We start from the raw sequence: 18,860 nt of genomic DNA, 5'->3' as shown, positions 1-18,860 counted from the left end.
ATGATCACACTCAGATTATAAGCTTTGTAATAATACTTTACAAGAGACCTTTCGCATGAAGCATATTCCAGTTACATTATATTCACACTCATCAGCATATTTTTATAAAATCCTATAGAATGTACCATCACACTGTGGATGGAGTAAAGAAAACTAAGGTACGCAACTTCAGCTACGAGAATACAGTAGCTGAAGTCGACATATCTTGCGTCTTCACAGCGCGGGGTCGATTGCCGTGGCTCCCCCGTCGACTTTGTTTCCGCCTCTCGCTGAGCTGGAGTTCAGCAGTCGACAGGAGAGCAATTGGGGATCGATTTATTGTGTCTACACTACATGCAATAAATCGATACCCGACAGATCGAACGCTACCCACCGATCCGGCGGGTAGTATAGACGAACCCTAAAATAATCTCTCCAGATCTGCTGGGCCCTTTCCAATACCCACATTAGGAGGTAGGAGTAGAAATCCCTCCAGAGGCCAGCTACTTCTAGCTTTGCAGATTGTAGCAAGCATGATGTCGCTCCACTAATCACACATTCAAGTAGCCACACTATGATTTAGCCTTCAAGCCCACCGCAAAGTTGTTTTTAGGCCAAGGAGTCTCAATCTAGGTGTTGCAATGCGAGAGAAGGGTTCACACATAGGTGTCACACATCACAACCACTGTGTCCTTGTTGTATTGAAAGAAGATGGGGATTCCACTTTCCAGGTAGATGGGAAATGACCCTGGGGTTTCTTACTGGAAAAAGTTGTGTACCATTGCCTAAGACAATCCTTACCATAATAATGTGTTCATACATCACCTAGCACAGTGAGGCCACAATGCTGACTGAGGCATCTAGATGCTGCTACAATGCAAGATGAGTATTAAATACTTGCACGTTCAGCTACGTAAAGGTTAACATTGTCTATGTGATGGAGGAAGGGGAAGGGAGCTAAGCCTGAAATGGTTTTGGCTGGTGTGTGGCAGCGAAGGGGTTTCCTTCCCTACATTTTTTAGAGAGTTAATTTAAGATGGCAGGTAACATGAAATCTAACTATTCAAATATGGAAGACAGATAATTCAGAGATATTAAATCGTATTTTAATATTGCTGTTTGAAGTACAAATATGTGCAAAGTAACCAACTTAATAATGATACTGAAATGTCTAAAAACCCAAGGTTTTTAAGTTAAGGTTGCCCAAGCGTTTCCAGAACCTGGAGATTGACAAAACGTAATTCTCCGAAAACCAGGAAATAAGTTAAGTAGCACACTGCACCTGCAATGCAATCTTAGTTCTGTGCCTAGCAGCTAAGAACGGCCACTAGGAATGGTTCAGTACAGTTGGTGCCATTAGCAGACGTAAAGGACTACATAAAGGTGTCATTACTTGTGCTGTACTCAAGATTTGAATCTGCATTTATCTGCCAGCACTCCAGCTGCATTCACTGTGTTAGGTGTAGCTGAGCAGGTAGAAGACAGATGTCTGCTGAGATGAGGCATACCTCATTTCAGCACTCAGTTCTGTAGTTTGTGCCAGCAGAGCTGCATGGGGGGTCTTACCATGGGGACTCTCAGAACTCTGGCAATATGCATGATTATAGTCCCCAAGGCCTGGTGAGAAGCAAGTAAAGGCACGATCTCTGAAAAAATCCTCAGGCCAAAGGGTGGTAGCTAGGCTGCACGAAACCTTATGTAAAAATAAATTTGTAAAAGCAGCGAAGAGTCCTGTGGCACCTTAGAGCGTAAGACGTTTTGGAGCATGAGCTTTCGTGGGTGAATACCCACTTCGTCGGATGCATGCACATGCTCCAAAACGTCTGTTAATCTATAAGGTGCCACAGAACTCTTTGCTGCTTTTACAGACCCAGATTAACACATCTACCCCTCTGATACTTGACAAATAAATTTGTTAGTCTCTAAGGTGCTACAAGGACTCCTCGTTGTTTTTGCTGATACAGAATAACACGGCTACCACTCTGAAACCTGTCACCATGCATGGGGATTAAGTTGACCTAACTCTGTCACATAGGGAGTGAAATTTTTCAGAGCACCATGCAACATATCTAGGTCAACCAAATTTTTAGGTGTGGACCAAGCCTAACGGTATGTCTACACTGCAGCTGGGAGCAAGTCCCCTAGCCCAGGTAACACAGACGCTCAGTTCCAGGGCTCAAGCTAGTGTGCTAGAAATAGCTGTGTGGATGTTACAGCTCACCTTCTCCAGCCCACCTGACCACTTAGGTTTCAGTTCAGGTGGCTCGCCCAAGTCTCTGCCAGAGCCACAGTGTCCATAAAGCTACTTTTAGTATGCTCGATCATGCCCCACTAGCTCATTCCCAGCTGTAGTATAAACATACTTTAACCCGTCTGCAGAAGATACCACCACCTGGGCCTTTTCCAAACCAAGCTACATGGCAGCAAGAAGAGAAGCAATGTTAAACACAGGATGGACACTTTGTACAAGCATTTAGTGACATTTCAAGCTAAGCTATAAACAAAAGCTTATGTGAGGGATAGGTAAATGAGCAGCAACATGGAGTAGGACCTGCCCTACAATCATACTTGAAAAACAAAACTGACCCCAACTAGTTCTTTCTTAAACATATCCAAGATTTCCGCCCCCACAACCCTGCCCCAAACAGCAGGGTCAACCCAGACAAAGGGCTCTTACTGATATGGGGGCTGTTGCTCCCTCTGGTTGGACGCTTCAGGAGACGGACGTTGCACAGCTGATCACCTCTGAGGATGAAAATGTGCACGGAAGTCTTGCTTCCGTCCCATTCTCCACAAAGAGCTCCTCTGGCGTCTTCACATCAACTGCCGATACTCTGACTGTTTGGGGGCAGGGAAAAGGAAAAATGGAAAAAGTCAAGAGCTGTCTTCAAGGACCAGCAAAAACCAAGCAACATGGGATGAACTGGCACCACCTCAAGAACTACACAAGAGAACCAAGAAGACAGCATCACCCCTATGGTGATGGATTGTGCAGATATCACATCAAGTTTATAGCATGGACACATTGGCTGGATCCTGCTTCCCCTTTCTTGTGGTGTTTGCTATGGGGTGTTCCATGCCAACAGATGCTTCCTGTAGTGCAGCTGGTGGGAGAGAGTGTTATAGTACAAAACTCCCTCGTATTTAGTGCTCCAACTTCCACTGGCAATTTTTGAGAAGTTAACCTTGAGAAAGGTTTTGGGCCTGCTGCTAATCCGTTTCCTGCTTGGTTCACATTCTCTGCTCCCCACAGCACTCTGAATCTCTGCTGCAACTGGAACAAAACACCAAATTCAACTCCACTTATGATGAAGCAGGAAAAAACAAACTAAATGAACCAAAAAAACCAAAAATCCCACTAACCTTCTGGCTAAGTGCACTACCTAATTCAAGGGTACGCAAACTTTCTGGCCTGAGGGCCACATCGGGGTTCCAAAAGTCTACGGAGGGCTGGGTAGGGAAGGCTGTGCCTCCCCAAACAGCCTGGCCCCTGCCCCTTATCCGTCCCCTTCGCAACCCCTGACCGATCCAACCCTCCCGCTCCTTGTCCCCTGACCTCTGCCTCCCAGGATCCCCTGCCCCTAACCACCACCCCCCCCCCAGACTCCAACCCCCATCTAAACTCCCCTCCTACCTGTCCTGACTGCCCTGACCCCTAGCCACACCCCTGCCCCCTGACAAGCCCCCATGGGACTTCTGCACCTATCCAACTGCCCCCTGCTCCCCACCCCCAATCACCCGAGCCTCCGCCCCATCCAACCACCTCCTGCGCTTTGTCCCCTAAACTGCTCCCCACACACACACTCTGTCCCTTGTCCAGCTCTGCTGCTCCCTTTCCATGCTGCTCAGAGCAGCATGTCTTGTAGCCGTGCCCCCTGGCCAGAGCCAGCCATGCAACCGTGATGCCCGGCAGGAGCTCGCAGCCCCACTGCCAAGAGAGCTGGCAGCACAGCAAGCTGAGGCTGCAGGGGAGGGGGACAACAGGGAATGGGCCGGTGGCTAGCATCCCTGGCTGGGAGCTGAAGGGCCGGGCAGGATAGTCCCGCGGGCCATAGTTTGCCCACCTCTGACCTAACTCTCTAAAGGCATAATGTTATCATTCCCTGGCTCACTTCAGCAGGAGTCCTATATAAATCATCAACGAACTACATATGAACTCTTTGACTTACAACATTACCAAAGCTATTAACTCCTACAGCATTTCAGGTGAACGATCTGTGTAACAAGATTTCTTGTTACTGAGCCTGTGACAGAGGTGCACAGCCAGACATACAGACTAGAATCTTTGTCACCCCATCCTTCTCCTCACTTCCAAAAGAGTGAGCTTCAGAGTATTACGCAACGGAGAAGTTGGTAACAGCGACTCTGGTGTGTGTTATTGCCATTAGATCTGAATTTAATCTGAAAGGAAGTTGGATCACCTCAAATAGCAGGCTTGGAAAACAGCCTATAATGTCAGTTCTATTAAAGACAGATTATAATGTTTTAAACTGAGGCAGCCTCCAGACACTTAGGGCTTGGCTACACTAGAGAGTTGCAGCGCTGGTGAGGGGGTTACAGCACTGCAACTTAGGATGTGGCCACACTTGCAAAGCACTGCCAGCGCTGCAACTCCCTGGTTGCAGCGCTGTCTGTACACCCGGTCGAGCCTCGGGTGTAGGGATTCCAGCGCTGGTCAGCAAGTGTGGACACGCACCAGCACTTTTATAGACCTTCGGGGTATAAGGAGGTATCCCAGAATTCCTGTCCACAACAACCCGGAAGAAAGGGAGATCTCGGAGTTCAGCCAAACTGCTTATTTAAAAAACAAACACAGCTCCTGTTTGCTGAGTGAGCGGAGGCAGGCACGGGAATTACTTTGGAATGTTCACAGCTGTTTGCTTGAAGAGAGTAACAGCACGCTCACATGGCAGAGGGGAGGGGGAAGTCCGTGTTCAACAGTTGCTGATCTGGTCTGACGGGTATTTAGTTGTGCATAATTTGCAGTTAGTGAATGAGAGAGGAGTGGGGGAAGGGAGTTAGAACTTTTAAAATGATTGAAGGTAGACACAAGTCCTTAGAACTTGCAAGGCAGGGAGCTGAGAACAATGTCAATTCCAAAAATCCATTCTGTCTGTCTCCTCCACGCTCCCTGTCACATTCCACCCCACCCCTGTCTTTTGAAAAGCACGTTGCAGCCACTTGAATGCTGGGATAGCTGCCTACAATGCACCACTCCCAACAGCGCTGCAAGTGCTGCAAATGTGGCCACACTGCAGCGCTGGTAGCTGTCAGTGTGGCCACACTGCAGTGCTGGCCCTACACAGCTGTACGAACACAGCTGTAACTACCAGCGCTGCAAAACTGTAAGTGTAGCCATACCCTTAGCTACCAGGGTGATGAGCTGTGGTTTAAATATGGACAGTCAAAACAACCTGGGGCAGTAAGTCTACCGCATGTATTCAGAGTGAAAGCGAGTCCTGAAGACTGCATATGGCTCAGAGTAAGTTCATCTTTTGTAGAAGTTGGTCTGTAGAGAGCTCTGGGAGTGCTAGTTCTTTATTCTCCTACAGAACAACCTTGTTTAAGAGGCCAGGGGAGGCTGGGCATTACTGGACTGCCTTGTCATCACAACCCTTGTATCAAACAAACAGAACAGCACAGAAACAGCGCTCTAAGGGAAGTGGATTTTCAACAAGAGGTTGCTTCAGAGCTTCCCTTCTCCCCTACATATAATCTAATTACAGGCCAAGAAATAGTCATTTCCTTGGGTACCTACTACCAAATGTTTATTCTGAACACACAAGAGATCTTCAGGAAATTCAGTGAAGTGAATACATAGCTGCAGTACTGCGTGCAGTTTTTTCTGCTAATGGAGTGGATATTAAGATAACAGAAAACAATCCATTGCTCCAAGTCCAAATCACAGAACAAATCTCCCTTTCAGGCTAAAAGCAAGCAAGATGCCCTCAACATTAGTGTAGGAAGAAGTAAGCACTGACCCGTTTATTCCAAGAAGCCACAGTTGTATATGAATAGCCCACAGAAGCGTGGTGAAGAAAAGCCTCATCTCCCTCTTTCAGCCCACACTTATGAAGCAGGAGTTTTACTATCGGAAAATCTGTTGTACACCTGAACATTAATAATCTTTCACTCCTGGAACAGAAGTCAGGTTTCTCCAATTAGTTCATAAATGGACTTTGTCTCCTCAGGTCCAAACTAAGATTCCCAGTTGACCACATCACAAAGCCACCCCACAATGGATAGTTTAGTCTCACTAGCCACAGACCCTGATGCTTTGATAGAACAATGTTAAGGTCAGGAGGAAGTAGTAACCCCCAAATTACGTAACAGCCAGCCAGCACTAGAGCATACAATACAGAATAGTCTCCAAAGTTGTAACCTCTCTGAAGATCAGATATTACAGACTTGAACGCTGCAGCAACATAACTGCATTCATCTCAGGAACAAAGACAGCTCCCGTTTATAGTCTCCCAACGACAGGCTCGTCTCTAAACCACACACCCTTGGAGATTATGCTCACTCGCAGGCAGAACAATATGGTACAGCTCCCCGATAACCCTAGTCTACAAGCAATTCTATAAGACTCAACTGTTGCAGGATGAAGTAGTTACTGAAATAATAAAGAACTGCACACCTTTCTCTCAGCTCCTGATTATTCTTAATTCCAGGTGTAAACTTGAAATTGCTTTTGTACACTAAGGTATTTGTGTAACTGTTTACCAGATGATTACTCTGTGACCACACAGGCATTCACTGTCTAGTGCTTCTTCAAAGGTTTTGCTTTATATTCAATTTATCACAAAAAACTTGTAATACCTCTATTAGTGATCAGTTACATATATGTTCTTAGTGAAGATCTCTTTTTGTTTAAGGTTGCCATGGCAACAAAACTATCAAACTTGAAGGAATCCAATTTAGGTAGCTTAAGAGCTTTTATTAGATCTTTAAAAAAATTACTATAAGCTATCTAACTGATCTATTTTATATAGATTTTGAATTGCTGAGTACCTTACAGGAGACAAAAACAGGGCCAGCTCCAGGCACCAGGTTAGCAAGCAGGTGCTTGGGGCAGCCACCCGGAGAAGGGCGGCAGGTCCAGCTATTCGGCAGAGGGTCCCTCACTCCTGCTCGGAGCGAAGGACCTCCTGCTGAATTGCCGCAGATCACGATCGCAGATTTTTATTTTACTTTTTTTGGGCTGCTTGGGGCGGCAAACCCCTGGAGCCGGCCCTGGAGAAAGGAAATAAAGGCCTTGTCTGCATAAGCAGTAACACTGATTTAAATAAATGTATTCTTGTAAAAGTGACTTAGTTAAACTGGTATAAACTCCAGTTAATTTACTAAACTAAGCTAAATTGATATAAGCTCTCTCAAATCCAGAGCCCACAGAGGGGTTTGCACTAATTTAGCTACCCCCAAAAACTGACCCTTGAACCTGTGAATCTTGTGTACAGATATGGTCTATAACCATAGATATGCATATCAATGCCATCATTAATGAATTCCATATTGATCTGTCCTCACTACGCTTGTTGATCTGGGGATACGGATATCATGAGGGCTGGTGATATTTGTATTGTAGGGATGGGCAAGAACACGCAGGCACTGCCTAGGGTGCTGTCCAGCTTGCCTAGTATCAGATGAGGTGCTCAGTGGCCAGGCAGAACCAAGAGCAGCACTACTAGTAGTAGATGAATGGCCATGGACTTGCACAGGTGTAATTCATAAAGTTGTGCATAAAAAGCCAAAAATGTCTGAATTCCAGTGATGAGTGAAACTGGTGATATTCTGAACAAAAAGTGTTCTCTCAAGTCATATTTGCACCCGCTTCAATCACCTCACACTGATTCAGACATTCTAGGTTTCAGAGTGATGTTTGGATTTAATTGCGTGGTGGTCATATTGGGGGAGGGGAGGATGCATTGGTCGTCGTGCTGCGCTGGGAAAGTTGTGTGGATTTCTGCAGGTGGAGAAAGAGGGGTGTGTGCTGCAGGGAGGGGCTGGGTGTGTTTGCAGCTATTGCATATGCTATTGTGCTGGAAGATTTATGGGGGTGGCAGCTTGGCCAGGTAATACACCATTTGTGCAGTCTCCCTAACACAACAATGAAATTGTTCCATCCAGATTATCTGTAGACTAAGGGTGGTAATTGGTTGAGTTATCTCTGAAAGCACAATGGTCTAGGAAGCTTGGCATGGCATAGACATGTGCCTTACTGCAGCTGTACACCACATGGGTGTAATTAAAGTAAAAAGTGGCTGAGAACTTAAATTGGACAGTAACATACCATAAAACCCAGTAGACTGTTCAACCAGGCGATAGCTCTCACCCATATTTATAGCTGTTTCCACTGCTTCACATTGACTCAGACAATATAGGCTCAAGAGTGACACTCCAGGAATCTTGTTATAAACAGTATTTATATTACTATAGCGCCTAGGTGGTCTTGCTACAGACCCAAACTTTATGTCTAGGCACAATACAAACAAAAAACCAAGACAGATTATAAAGATCTTTGGGGCAGGGACTAAGTACAAGACAAGACCATGCAGCCAACTTGACATGACAAGGAAGGTGCTCTCAGCTGTAAAAGAGGCCAGCAAAGGCTGGTCAGGAGCATTGTGTGATACCGTTGGGACAACCAAGTAAACCAACCCAGCTACATAATCCACCCTTGCTGCCTATGCTAGCTCTGCACTGATAACGGACATCAGCCTTGCTCCGAGCAAATGTAATTCCAGAAGTGGTGTGAACACGTGTGCACTGGAGCTAGCAATGCTGAGGATTGATGTGTGGTGTTACAAGCCTGCCAGAAAATTACAATGGCAATTTTTTTTTGCACAAGTCAGTGTAGCTAACTTTCCTCCTTATTCCCCAAGGATACAGACAGCACTGTGACAGAAGTAGCAATTTCCTGCAACATCTTTCAGGAGTTCACAGTATTACAAATGCAAGTTTTTATTTATTATGGAACTGTGATGTCTCAGGGGTGGAGGGAGAACCATGACTAATGTAAACCCTGAGAAGCGTTATGCATTTCAAAGGACTATATGTAGGCTCACACCAAATTCATGACCATGAAAAACTTGTCACGGACCATGAAAGGTGGTCTTGTGTGTGCTTTTACCCTATATTATACAGATTTCAAGGGGGACACCAGTGTTTCCCAAACTGGGAGTCCTGACCCAAAAGGGGATGCAATGTTATCTGGGGAAGAGGGAAGAAGTGTCATGGTATTGCCACCCTTACTTCTGCACTGCATTTAGAACTGGGCAGCCAGAGTGGTGGCTGTTGGCTAGGTGCCCAGCTTTGAAGACAGCACCCCACCAGCAGCAAGCAGCACAGAAGTAAAGGTGGCAATACCATACCATCCTTACTTCTGCGCTGCTACTGGCAGCAACTCTGCCTTCAGATCTGGGCTCCCGGCCAGCCAGCAGCCACCGAGTTCTGAAGGCATCAGCACCACCAGCAACGGAGAAGGAAGGGTTACAGTACTGTAACCCCTCTAACAACATTGAGACCCACCCACCCCCAAACTCCTTTTTGGGTCAGGACCCCTACAGTCAAAAACACTGAAATTTCAGAATTAAATATCTGAAATCATGGAATTTATGATTTTTAAAATCCTATGACTGTGCAATTGACCAAAATGGACCACGAATTTGATACGGCCCTAACTATATGAAACAATGTGCCAGACAGGAATAGGTATATGCATATGTACCCCTTCAAGTTATGCAAGAACTCAGCCTTTAGAAACTTCACCCTGAGGAGGTGACCTTAGTCTGCTCAACACCTGTTACATGAAGACAGGATGAGAGGCCTAACTTTTATAAAGAAGAGACTCAGATTCATGTGTGTGCTAGTTCTGAGCTAAGTTATAAACTTAGCCACAAAAACCTGCTGATGAAAGACTGGAATTTGAAAGACTGATTCCTACACAGCCCTTGTCAGCATTGGGGTGATTTCTGGTAAGCTTATTAGCATACATGGAGGTTTTTAATGTTCTCTCTGTAATGATTTTACCTTATAAATAAATGAGCTTGCTTACAAAAAACTGTGTCATAGCTTAAGTGCTCACAGTTATAAGCCGTTTACAACCTCTGAGGAGAAAAACGAAGCAAGACTGCTGCGATAGTCTGACCTGCAGGGGAATTCACAGTGCAGGCAGGGAACTGTGCATCACGGAAATACCCTTGTCAGCAAGAAGTGAGATACCTGTCTCTACCCAAGAGAGGTGACAGCTAGGGAGCCAGAAAACCTCAGAGTGGATGTTCTTGGTGGACCATAGGGGGGAAAATACAGGTGTAGCTGTCCTGAACTGTGACAAAATGCTTTGCATTGCAAATTATTCTAAATCCCTGAAGTAGTGATGAGCTTTTGGAAAACAAACACCCATCCTACTTCACAATTTGTTCTAATTACTCCCTACACCCAAAGTTTGTCTTATTCCTGTGTCAGGGTATGGCTACATTTGGAATTTCAAAGCGCTGCCGCGGCAGCGCTTTGAAGTGTGAGTGTAGTCAGAGTGGCAGCGCTGAGAGAGAGCTCTTCCAGCGCTGCATGTAAACCACATCCCTTACGGGTGTAGCGTGCAGCGCTGAGAACCACGCTCCCAGCGCTGCTGCCCTGATTACACTGACGCTTTACAGTGCTGTATCTTGCAGCGCTCAGGGGGGTGTTTTTTCACACCCCAGTTGCAGCACGGTAAAGTGTGAGTGTAGCCAAGGCCTCAAGAGAGGAAAGCGAACTCTTGATTTCTTCCAGCCTTAATGAAATAAAAGGATTTCACTCCATGATTTCATCAGGATAAATTCAATAGTTGCCTCCCACATCAATTTTACATGTCCAAAGTCACAAGCACCCATTAGGACGTGGTTGAACCAGAAGAGGGAAGTAGGTTCTTGGCTGCATGGAAGCCTTGGTGTAGCTCAAAGATACATAAACCCTTTTGTGTCACTTGTAATACAACACTCTGCTAAAGTGAGAGATTTAATTATATTACTTCATAATGTTTCTCTAAACAGAGATTAGCTCAGTTTGTAGTGAGTGTTTCATTTTGGACGAAAACGATTGTAAACCTGTTAAACTCTTGACACAGTTTCTTGTAATAACTATTGAGGAAGTTTTAACAGTTTGATGATTTTTACTGTCTTGTGCTCTAAGAGCAGTGATAGCCTTAACATACAGAGAATCCACAGGTCTTCATAAGACCCCTTCGAAATCCCTGCATGTTTAGTTCCAGTTAGGAGAGGAGTGACTTCCATCATCTGAAATTTAAACAGCATGGAACCAAGCATCTATTTCACCAAAGATAGACAAAATGTTAGTTTCCCTGCATGGTGTCACCAAGCCCACACCCCACTTCATCCCTTCAGCAGCCTGTTGACTATGACGGTCATGCAAGAGAGATGGGATTTGTTTGCAGATTTTAGGGCATGCGAAAAGTTACAATTAGGGAATACTGTGGTCAGAGTACGTAAAACTGGTTAAGACTGGTATCTTTAGTGTTTAAAAATTAACTTTGATAACAAATCCTGAGAGTGGCTGTTGGGGCTTTGGAAACTAGAGATAAAAATCAACAGTCTCTCACAGGCCCAGAATGGCATCTAAAGAGAAGTAGAATTAGTGAGGGGAGGTACCTCTCTGCCCGACTCTAAGTCGGATTTCTCCTGGCTTGGCAACTACGTCAGGTGGGTTCTTGACATCGCAGAAGTAAGTGCCGTTGTCCTGGAACTGCACATTTGCTATGCTGACAGAGGCATCTTTCTTGTTAAGGTCTCCAGTCCAACTGATTCTGTTCTTAAATGGTGTGTCCTTCCCAAGGTACGCATTCCCTTGAGAGTAATAGAAGAACTGCATCCAGGGAGGAGAGCATGTAGAACATCCATGTCAGAATATTGCAAAGCTTACACACCTCCTTCACTAAGATAGTATCTCCAGATCTGCTGGGCCCTTTCCAATACCACATTAGGAAGTAGAAGTAGGAATCCCTCCAGAGGCCAGCTACTTCTAGCTTTGCAGATTGCAGCAAGCATGTCGTCACTCCACTACTCGCACACTCAAGTAGCCACACTATGATTTAGCCTTCAAGCCCACCGCAAAGTTGTTTTTAGGCCAAGGAGCCTCAATCTGGGTGTTGCGATGCTAGAGAAGGGTTCACACATTGGTTGTTACCTGTGACACCTCTGTGTCCTTCTTGTATTGAAAGAAGAGGGGGATTCCATTTCTCAGGTAGATGGGAAATGACCCTGGGGTTCCTTACTGGAAAAAGTTACGAACCACTGTCTATGACAATCCTTACCATAATAATGTGTTCATACATCACCTAGCACAGTGAGCCCACAATGCTGACTGAGGCATCTAGATGCTGCTACAATGCAAGATGAGTATTAAATACTTGCCTGTTCAGTTATGTGAAGGTTAACAATGTCTACGTGATGGAGGAAGGGGGAAGGAAGCTAAGCCTGAAATGGTTTTGGTTGGTGTGTGGCAGTGAAGGGGTTTTCTTCCCTTCATTTTTTAGAGAGTTAATTTAAGATGGCAGGTTTTGTTAGTGTAACATGAAATCTGACTATTCAAGTATGGAAGACAGATAACGTTGCTGTCTGAACATCTCTGAATTAAAATATGAATTAATTACAAGTATGTGCAAAGTAGCCAACTTAATGATACTAAATGTCTAAAAACTAAGATTTAAGGTTACACAAGCATTTCTACAACCTGGAGATTGACTAAATTTATGTCCTGGCTTTCGGAGAATTAAATAGCACACTGCACCTGCCATGTAACCTCAGTTCTGTGCCCTGCAGCTAAGAATAGCCACTGAGAATGGTTCATTATGGTTGGTGCCATTAGCAGACATGAAGGACTACATAAAGGTGTCATTACTTGCGCTGTACTCGAGATTTGAATCTGCATTTATCTGCCAGCACTCCAGCTGCATTTACTGTGTTAGGTATAGCTGAGCAAGACGACATCTAGCTTCTGAGATTAGGCATACCTCATTTCAGCATTCACTTCTGTAGTTTGTGCCAGCAGAGGTGCACAGGGGTCTTGCCATGGGGACTGTCAGAACTCTGGCAATATGCATAATTATAGTCCCCCAAGGCCTAGCAAGAGGTATGTGAAGGCACCATCTCTGAAAAAGTCCTCAGGCCAAAAGGCGGTAGCAAGTCTGGCATAATCTGTGTAGAATCAGCAGATCCTGTATGCTATGCCTACTCTAAATTAGAGATCTAAAGTAGCAAAGAGAAGGTGTTAGACTGAGCCCTGCAGCGATCATGTGTTCTATAGCATCCGTTAGGCCCAGTACAGGGCTAGTCTGTGTGTAATCAGGTATCGCTCAAAGAGAGTAGAGACGAGACTACATTGCCGGGATGGTAAACACCTGATTCTTCATTATCAGAAGTTTAAATTAAGCCATGCTCCACATTCTGGAAGGGCACAAAACACCACAGGAAACTTTAACTGTGTTACTCAAGTTTGAGGATTTTTTTAAATTTTTTTTTAAATAAATAATTTTTCAACATTCCCATCTAGCATAGCTCAGCAAGCCCCTTCCACTGCTTCTGGTCCCGGGCAAGATTATCACAAAATGCACTGGCTGCATGCATGTCATTTCACTGCCCCTGCATCATCTCCAGTTCTGCTTCTCCAGCACAGGCCACCTCACCATGAAGTGGCAGTGTCAGCAGAGCACCTGCAAGTTGAGGATTTGGAAAGAAGAAGCAGGAACAGTGGAGGAACTAACATGGAGTCTGTGGGGGAAGACAGGAGAGCATATATGTAGGGGAATTTGGGGAGGGAGATGAAGCTGACCAACATCCCCCGCTGTACAGCTCTGACCCCTCCTTTCCTTGCACCACTCCAACACCCCTCACATTGCCCCCCCTCCTGCCACCACTGCTCTGACACTGCTCCAACTCTTCCAACATTCACTCCATCACATTAATTGCCAACCAACCCCACAAACCCTAGGCTCCAAGCCCTCTCTAGGCACTCCCACGTATACTGCTTCAAATGCAAACACACCCTCAAGCTGCTTCACCTGTACCCTTGCACTCCACACCCCTGGTAAGCTTGCAAAGGCCACAAGGGGGGCAGGGGGAGGGAAGATGGTGAGGCTGTGAAGAGTGCATGTATCAGATGGAAGCAGGAAAGTGGTGATGCAGTCCCTACCCACATGCACTGCACATGCTCATTCCCTGTTCCCCGTCCCAGACCATGTCTATCCCCTATTTGTTGAGATATGATAGAAAGCCTCTTTAGGAAACCTAGTTCTTCAAAACTCTAGTCAAACTGGGTTTTCATGTTTTGTGCCTGAATTCTTTACATCAATAAAGTTTGCTGTCCAGGATATGCTGGCCCAGTGCACAGCTCCAAGGGACAAAAGATGACACGGGGCAGGGCCCTCACTTTGTAACCTTCCAAACCCAATGCACTCCTCCACACTGCTCCAGCGCTTCCTCCCTGCTCTGACTTTCCTTGTTACCTAACTGGGCACCTTTTTGAGGCACTCTAAAAATATAGAGGATGTATTACAAGTGCTACAGCAGCACACTACGGCAAGGCCACTATAGCACACGCACTTGCTACAATGACTGAAGGGGATTTTCTGTCACTGTAATAAATCCACCCCTCAACTGGCAGTAGGCTAGACCTGCCTGCTACTACAACAAGGAGTCCTTGTGGCACCTTAGAGACTAACACATTTATTTGGCCATAAGATTTCATGGGCTAAAACCCACTTCATCAGTTGCATGGAGTGAAAAATACAGTAATCTGTATAAAGAAAGAAAAGTAACAGAATGCCACTAGCCGTCACCTATGGCCTCTAACCAAAACCTCTCCAGCACATCAAGGATCTACAACCTATCCTAAAGCATGATCTTTCACTCTCATAGACCTTGGGAGACAGACCAGTCCTCGGTTACAGACCCCCAACCTGAAGCAAAATACTCACCAGCAACTACACACCACACAAAAAACATTTACACAGGAACCCAACCCTGCAACAAACCACATTGCCAACTCTAAAACCTAACCACATCAGCCACACCATCAGGGGCTTGTTCACCTGCACATCTACCGATGTGATATGTGCAATCATGTGCCAGCAAAGCCCCTATGCCATGTACATTGGCCATACCAAACAGTCTCTATGCAAAAGAATAAATGGACACCAATCAGACGTCAAGAATTGTAACATTCAAAAACCAGTAGGAGAGCACTTCAATCTCCCTGGACTCTCAGACTTAAAAGCGGCAATTCTTCAACAACAAAAAACTTCAAAACCAGACTTCAAGAAACTGTAGAACTGGAATTAATTTGAAAACTGGATACCATCAAAATAGGCCTAAATAAAGACTGGGACTAGATGGGACACTACAAAAAGCTTTCCCTCAGCTGATACTTACACCTTCTTGTCAACTGCTGGAAATGGGCAACATCCACCTTGATTGCATTAGCCTCGTTAGCACTACAAAAGTAGTTTTCCCTCTCTTGATATTCACCCCTTCTTGTCAATTGTTGATACTAGGCGACTTCCACCTTAATTGAATTGGCCTTGTTAGCACTCATCACCCTCTTACCTCCCCCACCACACACACAGTAAGGCAACTCCCATCTTTGTACGTGCTGTAATATTTATACTGCTTACTGTATTTTTCACTCCATGCATCTGATGAAGTGGGTTACAGCCCAGGAGAGCTTATGCTCAAATAAATTTGTTAGTCTAAGGTGCCACAAGGACTCCTCGTTGTTTTTGCCGATACAGACTAACACGGCTACCACTCTGAGGGTACATCCACACTACAGCCTAAAATCGATATTGTTAAAATCGATTTTATAATACAGGGTTTATAAAATCGATTTTACGCGTCCACACTAGGGCACCTTACGTCGGTGGTGTGCGTCCATGGTCCCTGGGGTCCATCGATTTCAGGAGCGTTGCACTGTGGGTACCTATCCGACAGTTCCTGCAGTGTTCCCTGACCCTTGGAATTATGGGTTACTACCCCAGTGCCTGATGGGGCAAAAATCACTGTCGTGGGTGGTTCTGGGTACAGCCTCACCCCCTCCCTTCCTGAAAGCAGCAGACAGCCATTTCGCGCATTTTTTACTGGATGAAGTGAGCAAATGCCATTTTACAGCAAGCATGGATCCTGGTCTGATCAGTACCTTGATCGTGGACGTTCTAAACAGTTCACGCATTCTCGTGCTGTCTATGCTGAACCATGAGCAGGAAATGCAGGAGAGGATGCTTCAGCGAGGCGATGAGACTGATGAGAACTTGGAGACTGAGTTCTCCGAAACCGCGGGCCCCCGCGCTTTGGAGCTCCTGATGGTAATGGGGGGAGGTTCTAACCATTCCTCACCAATTTTGGGCCCGGGAAACAAGCACAGACTGGTGGGACCGCATAGTTTTGCAGGTGTGGGACGATTCACAGTGGCTGCGGAACTTTCGCATGTGTAAGAGCACTTTCTTTGAACTTTGTGACTTGCTTTCCCCTGTCCTGAAACGCCATAATACCAGGATGAGAGCAGCCCTCACAGCGGAGAAGCGAGTGGCAATAGCCCTCTGGAAGCTTGCAATGCCAGACAGCTACCGGTCAGTCGGGAATCAATTTGGAGTGGGAAAATCTACTGTGGGGGCTGCTGTCATGCAAGTAGCCAAAGCAATCATTAAGCTGCTGCTACGAAAGGTTGTGACTCTGGGAAACGTGCAGGTCAAAGTGGATGGCTTTGCTGCAATGGGATTCCCTAACTATGGTGGGGGGGCCATAGATGGAACCCATATCCCTTCCTTGGCACCGGAGCACCAGGGCACCCAGTACATAAACTGCAAGGGGTACTTTTCAATGGTGCTGCAAGCACTGGTGGATCACAAGGGACGTTTCACCAACATCCACGTGGGATGGCCAGGAAGGGTTCATGATGCTCGTGTCTCCAGAAGCACTACTCTGTTTAAACGGCTGCAGCAAGGGACTTACTTCCCAGACCAGAAAATTACAGTTGGAGATGTTGAAATGCCTGTAGTTATCCTGGGGGAACCAGCCTACCCCTTGATGCCATGGCTTATGAAGCCATACACAGGCAGCCTGGACAGTGGTCAGGAGTTGTTTAACTACAGGCTGAGCAAATGCAGAATGGTGGTAGAATGTGCATTTGGCCATCTTAAGGCGCGCTGAAGAAGCTTACTTACTCGCTCAGACCTGAGCCAAACCAATGTCCCCTTTGTTATTGCTGCTTGCTGTGTGCTCCACAATCTCTGTGAGAGTAAGGGGGAGACCTTTATGGCAGGGTGGGAGGCTGAGGCAAATCACCTGGCCGCTGATTACGCGCAGCCAGACACCAGGGCAATTAGAAGAGCACACCAGGAAGCGGTGCGCATCAGAGAAGCCTTGAAAACGAGTTTCATCATGGGCCAGGGTACGGTGTAACTGCTGTGTTTCTTTCCCCTTCATGAACCTCCCCTCCTCCCCCTGTATTGACTCCTGCTGCTGCAAGCAAGCTTCCCTCCATCCTTCCATAACAGCTTGCTTATGGATATAAAGTTACTATCTGTAACCAACCCGCCCTCCCACAGCCTTTGAATAGCATGTCCTTACAAGAAGAGTAAAAGAAATTAAAAGGTACCCCGGGAGTGGTTTGGGAGGAGTATAGGAGGGAAGAAAAATGCCATTAAGGGCATTTCAATGTAATGACAGCCTTTTGGTTGGACTGTCCACAGGGGTGGAGTGGGCAGGTGCAGAAAGCCTTCCCCTATGCGTTCTTACACGTCTGGGTGTGGAAGATATGGGACATGGTGAGTACTGAGGAAGGTTAAACATGGGCTGGAGTGGCACTCTGTGACCCCGCAGCTCTTCCAGCAGACTTCGGAGGATGTCAGTCTGATCGCGCAGCAGCTCCAGGGTTGCAGCCCGCCACCGCTGATCTTCCTGCCTACACCTCTGATCTTCCTGCCGCCACATCTCATCTCGAGCGTTCCTCCTGTCCTCACGTTCACTGGCAGCGTCCCTGTACTTTGCGACCACGTTTTTCCACTCCCCCAGATGAGCTCTTTCACTGCGGGTTACTGCCATTATTTCTGTGAACATCTCCTCCCGTGTCCTCTTCTTCCTCAGCTTCCTTATCTGACCTATCCTTCGGACTGGAGTAGGGAGGCTTGAAAAATGTGCAGCTGCATGTGTGGGGGAAAAGAGTGATAGAAGGATCCTAAGAGATACATTTCACAGAACAATGGTTATACTCTTTCACAGTGAACTACACTATTCACCGTACGTAGCACATGTCACTTCACTACAAGGTCGCCTTTGGATTCTTTTAGTATTTAGTGCTTGCAGCTGTGGTGTCAGAGATCAACACAAAGGCAGATCAGGGGATTACAAATAAGCTTGCTGGCGGACATGGTAAGTCTAATGGCAGTGAACTGTGCAACCTCTTTTATTACCCTGTAACCCTGGCTATTAACAGGTAACATTCATGCTTGGCAGCCAAACTGCTAAAAAGCTAATCTTTTGCTTCTTTTCTTATGCCATCAGAAAGGTTAAGCACTAGAGGAAAATTGTGAATGGTTTCCCCCCCACTACTCTGCATGTCTGCTGTAAAGGCAGGTCACTTTACCGCCTCCCCCTCCACCTTGGCAATTAGCAGCGAAAATTCGTGCTGCCCAAATGCTAAAAAAGGTCAGCGCCATTAGAGACACCTCCCCGTAGGAATGTGCAGGTTTTTACCATCCCCCACATGGCTAACTGCTAGGAAAGGTTTTTTATTAAAGGAGCAGGAAAGCAGAAACGCAGGAATGGTCATCTCTGTCTCCTTAATAAAATACATTACTTTTTAACAGGTGACCATGAACGATATCACTCTCCTGA

The 18,860-nt window shown here is 46.1% G+C and overlaps 1 protein-coding gene and 1 long non-coding RNA gene across 2 annotated transcripts in view; both read right to left on the bottom strand.

Annotated features, from left to right (window-relative positions):
• Positions 1–18,860, bottom strand: part of LOC115644329 (junctional adhesion molecule-like) — an 89,736-nt gene that overhangs the window by 63,788 nt on the left and 7,088 nt on the right. The window contains exon 4 of the mRNA XM_030548529.1: positions 11,625–11,838. Coding sequence (XP_030404389.1) covers positions 11,625–11,838 — 214 coding nt within the window. The remainder of the gene's footprint in view (positions 1–11,624; positions 11,839–18,860) is intronic.
• On the bottom strand, positions 59–11,613 carry LOC115660215. Its single transcript, XR_004002781.1, has 3 exons — positions 11,469–11,613; positions 9,877–9,882; positions 59–153 (listed from the first exon to the last, which is right to left on the bottom strand). It is a non-coding gene; the product is annotated as an uncharacterized LOC115660215 (long non-coding RNA).

Source organism: Gopherus evgoodei, chromosome 1 (genome assembly GCF_007399415.2).
Source record: "Gopherus evgoodei ecotype Sinaloan lineage chromosome 1, rGopEvg1_v1.p, whole genome shotgun sequence".
In the NCBI taxonomy this organism is placed as follows: Eukaryota; Metazoa; Chordata; order Testudines; family Testudinidae; genus Gopherus; species Gopherus evgoodei.
Note: the sequence above shows the minus strand (reverse complement) of the source record. Positions and strands in the feature narration are given on the sequence as shown.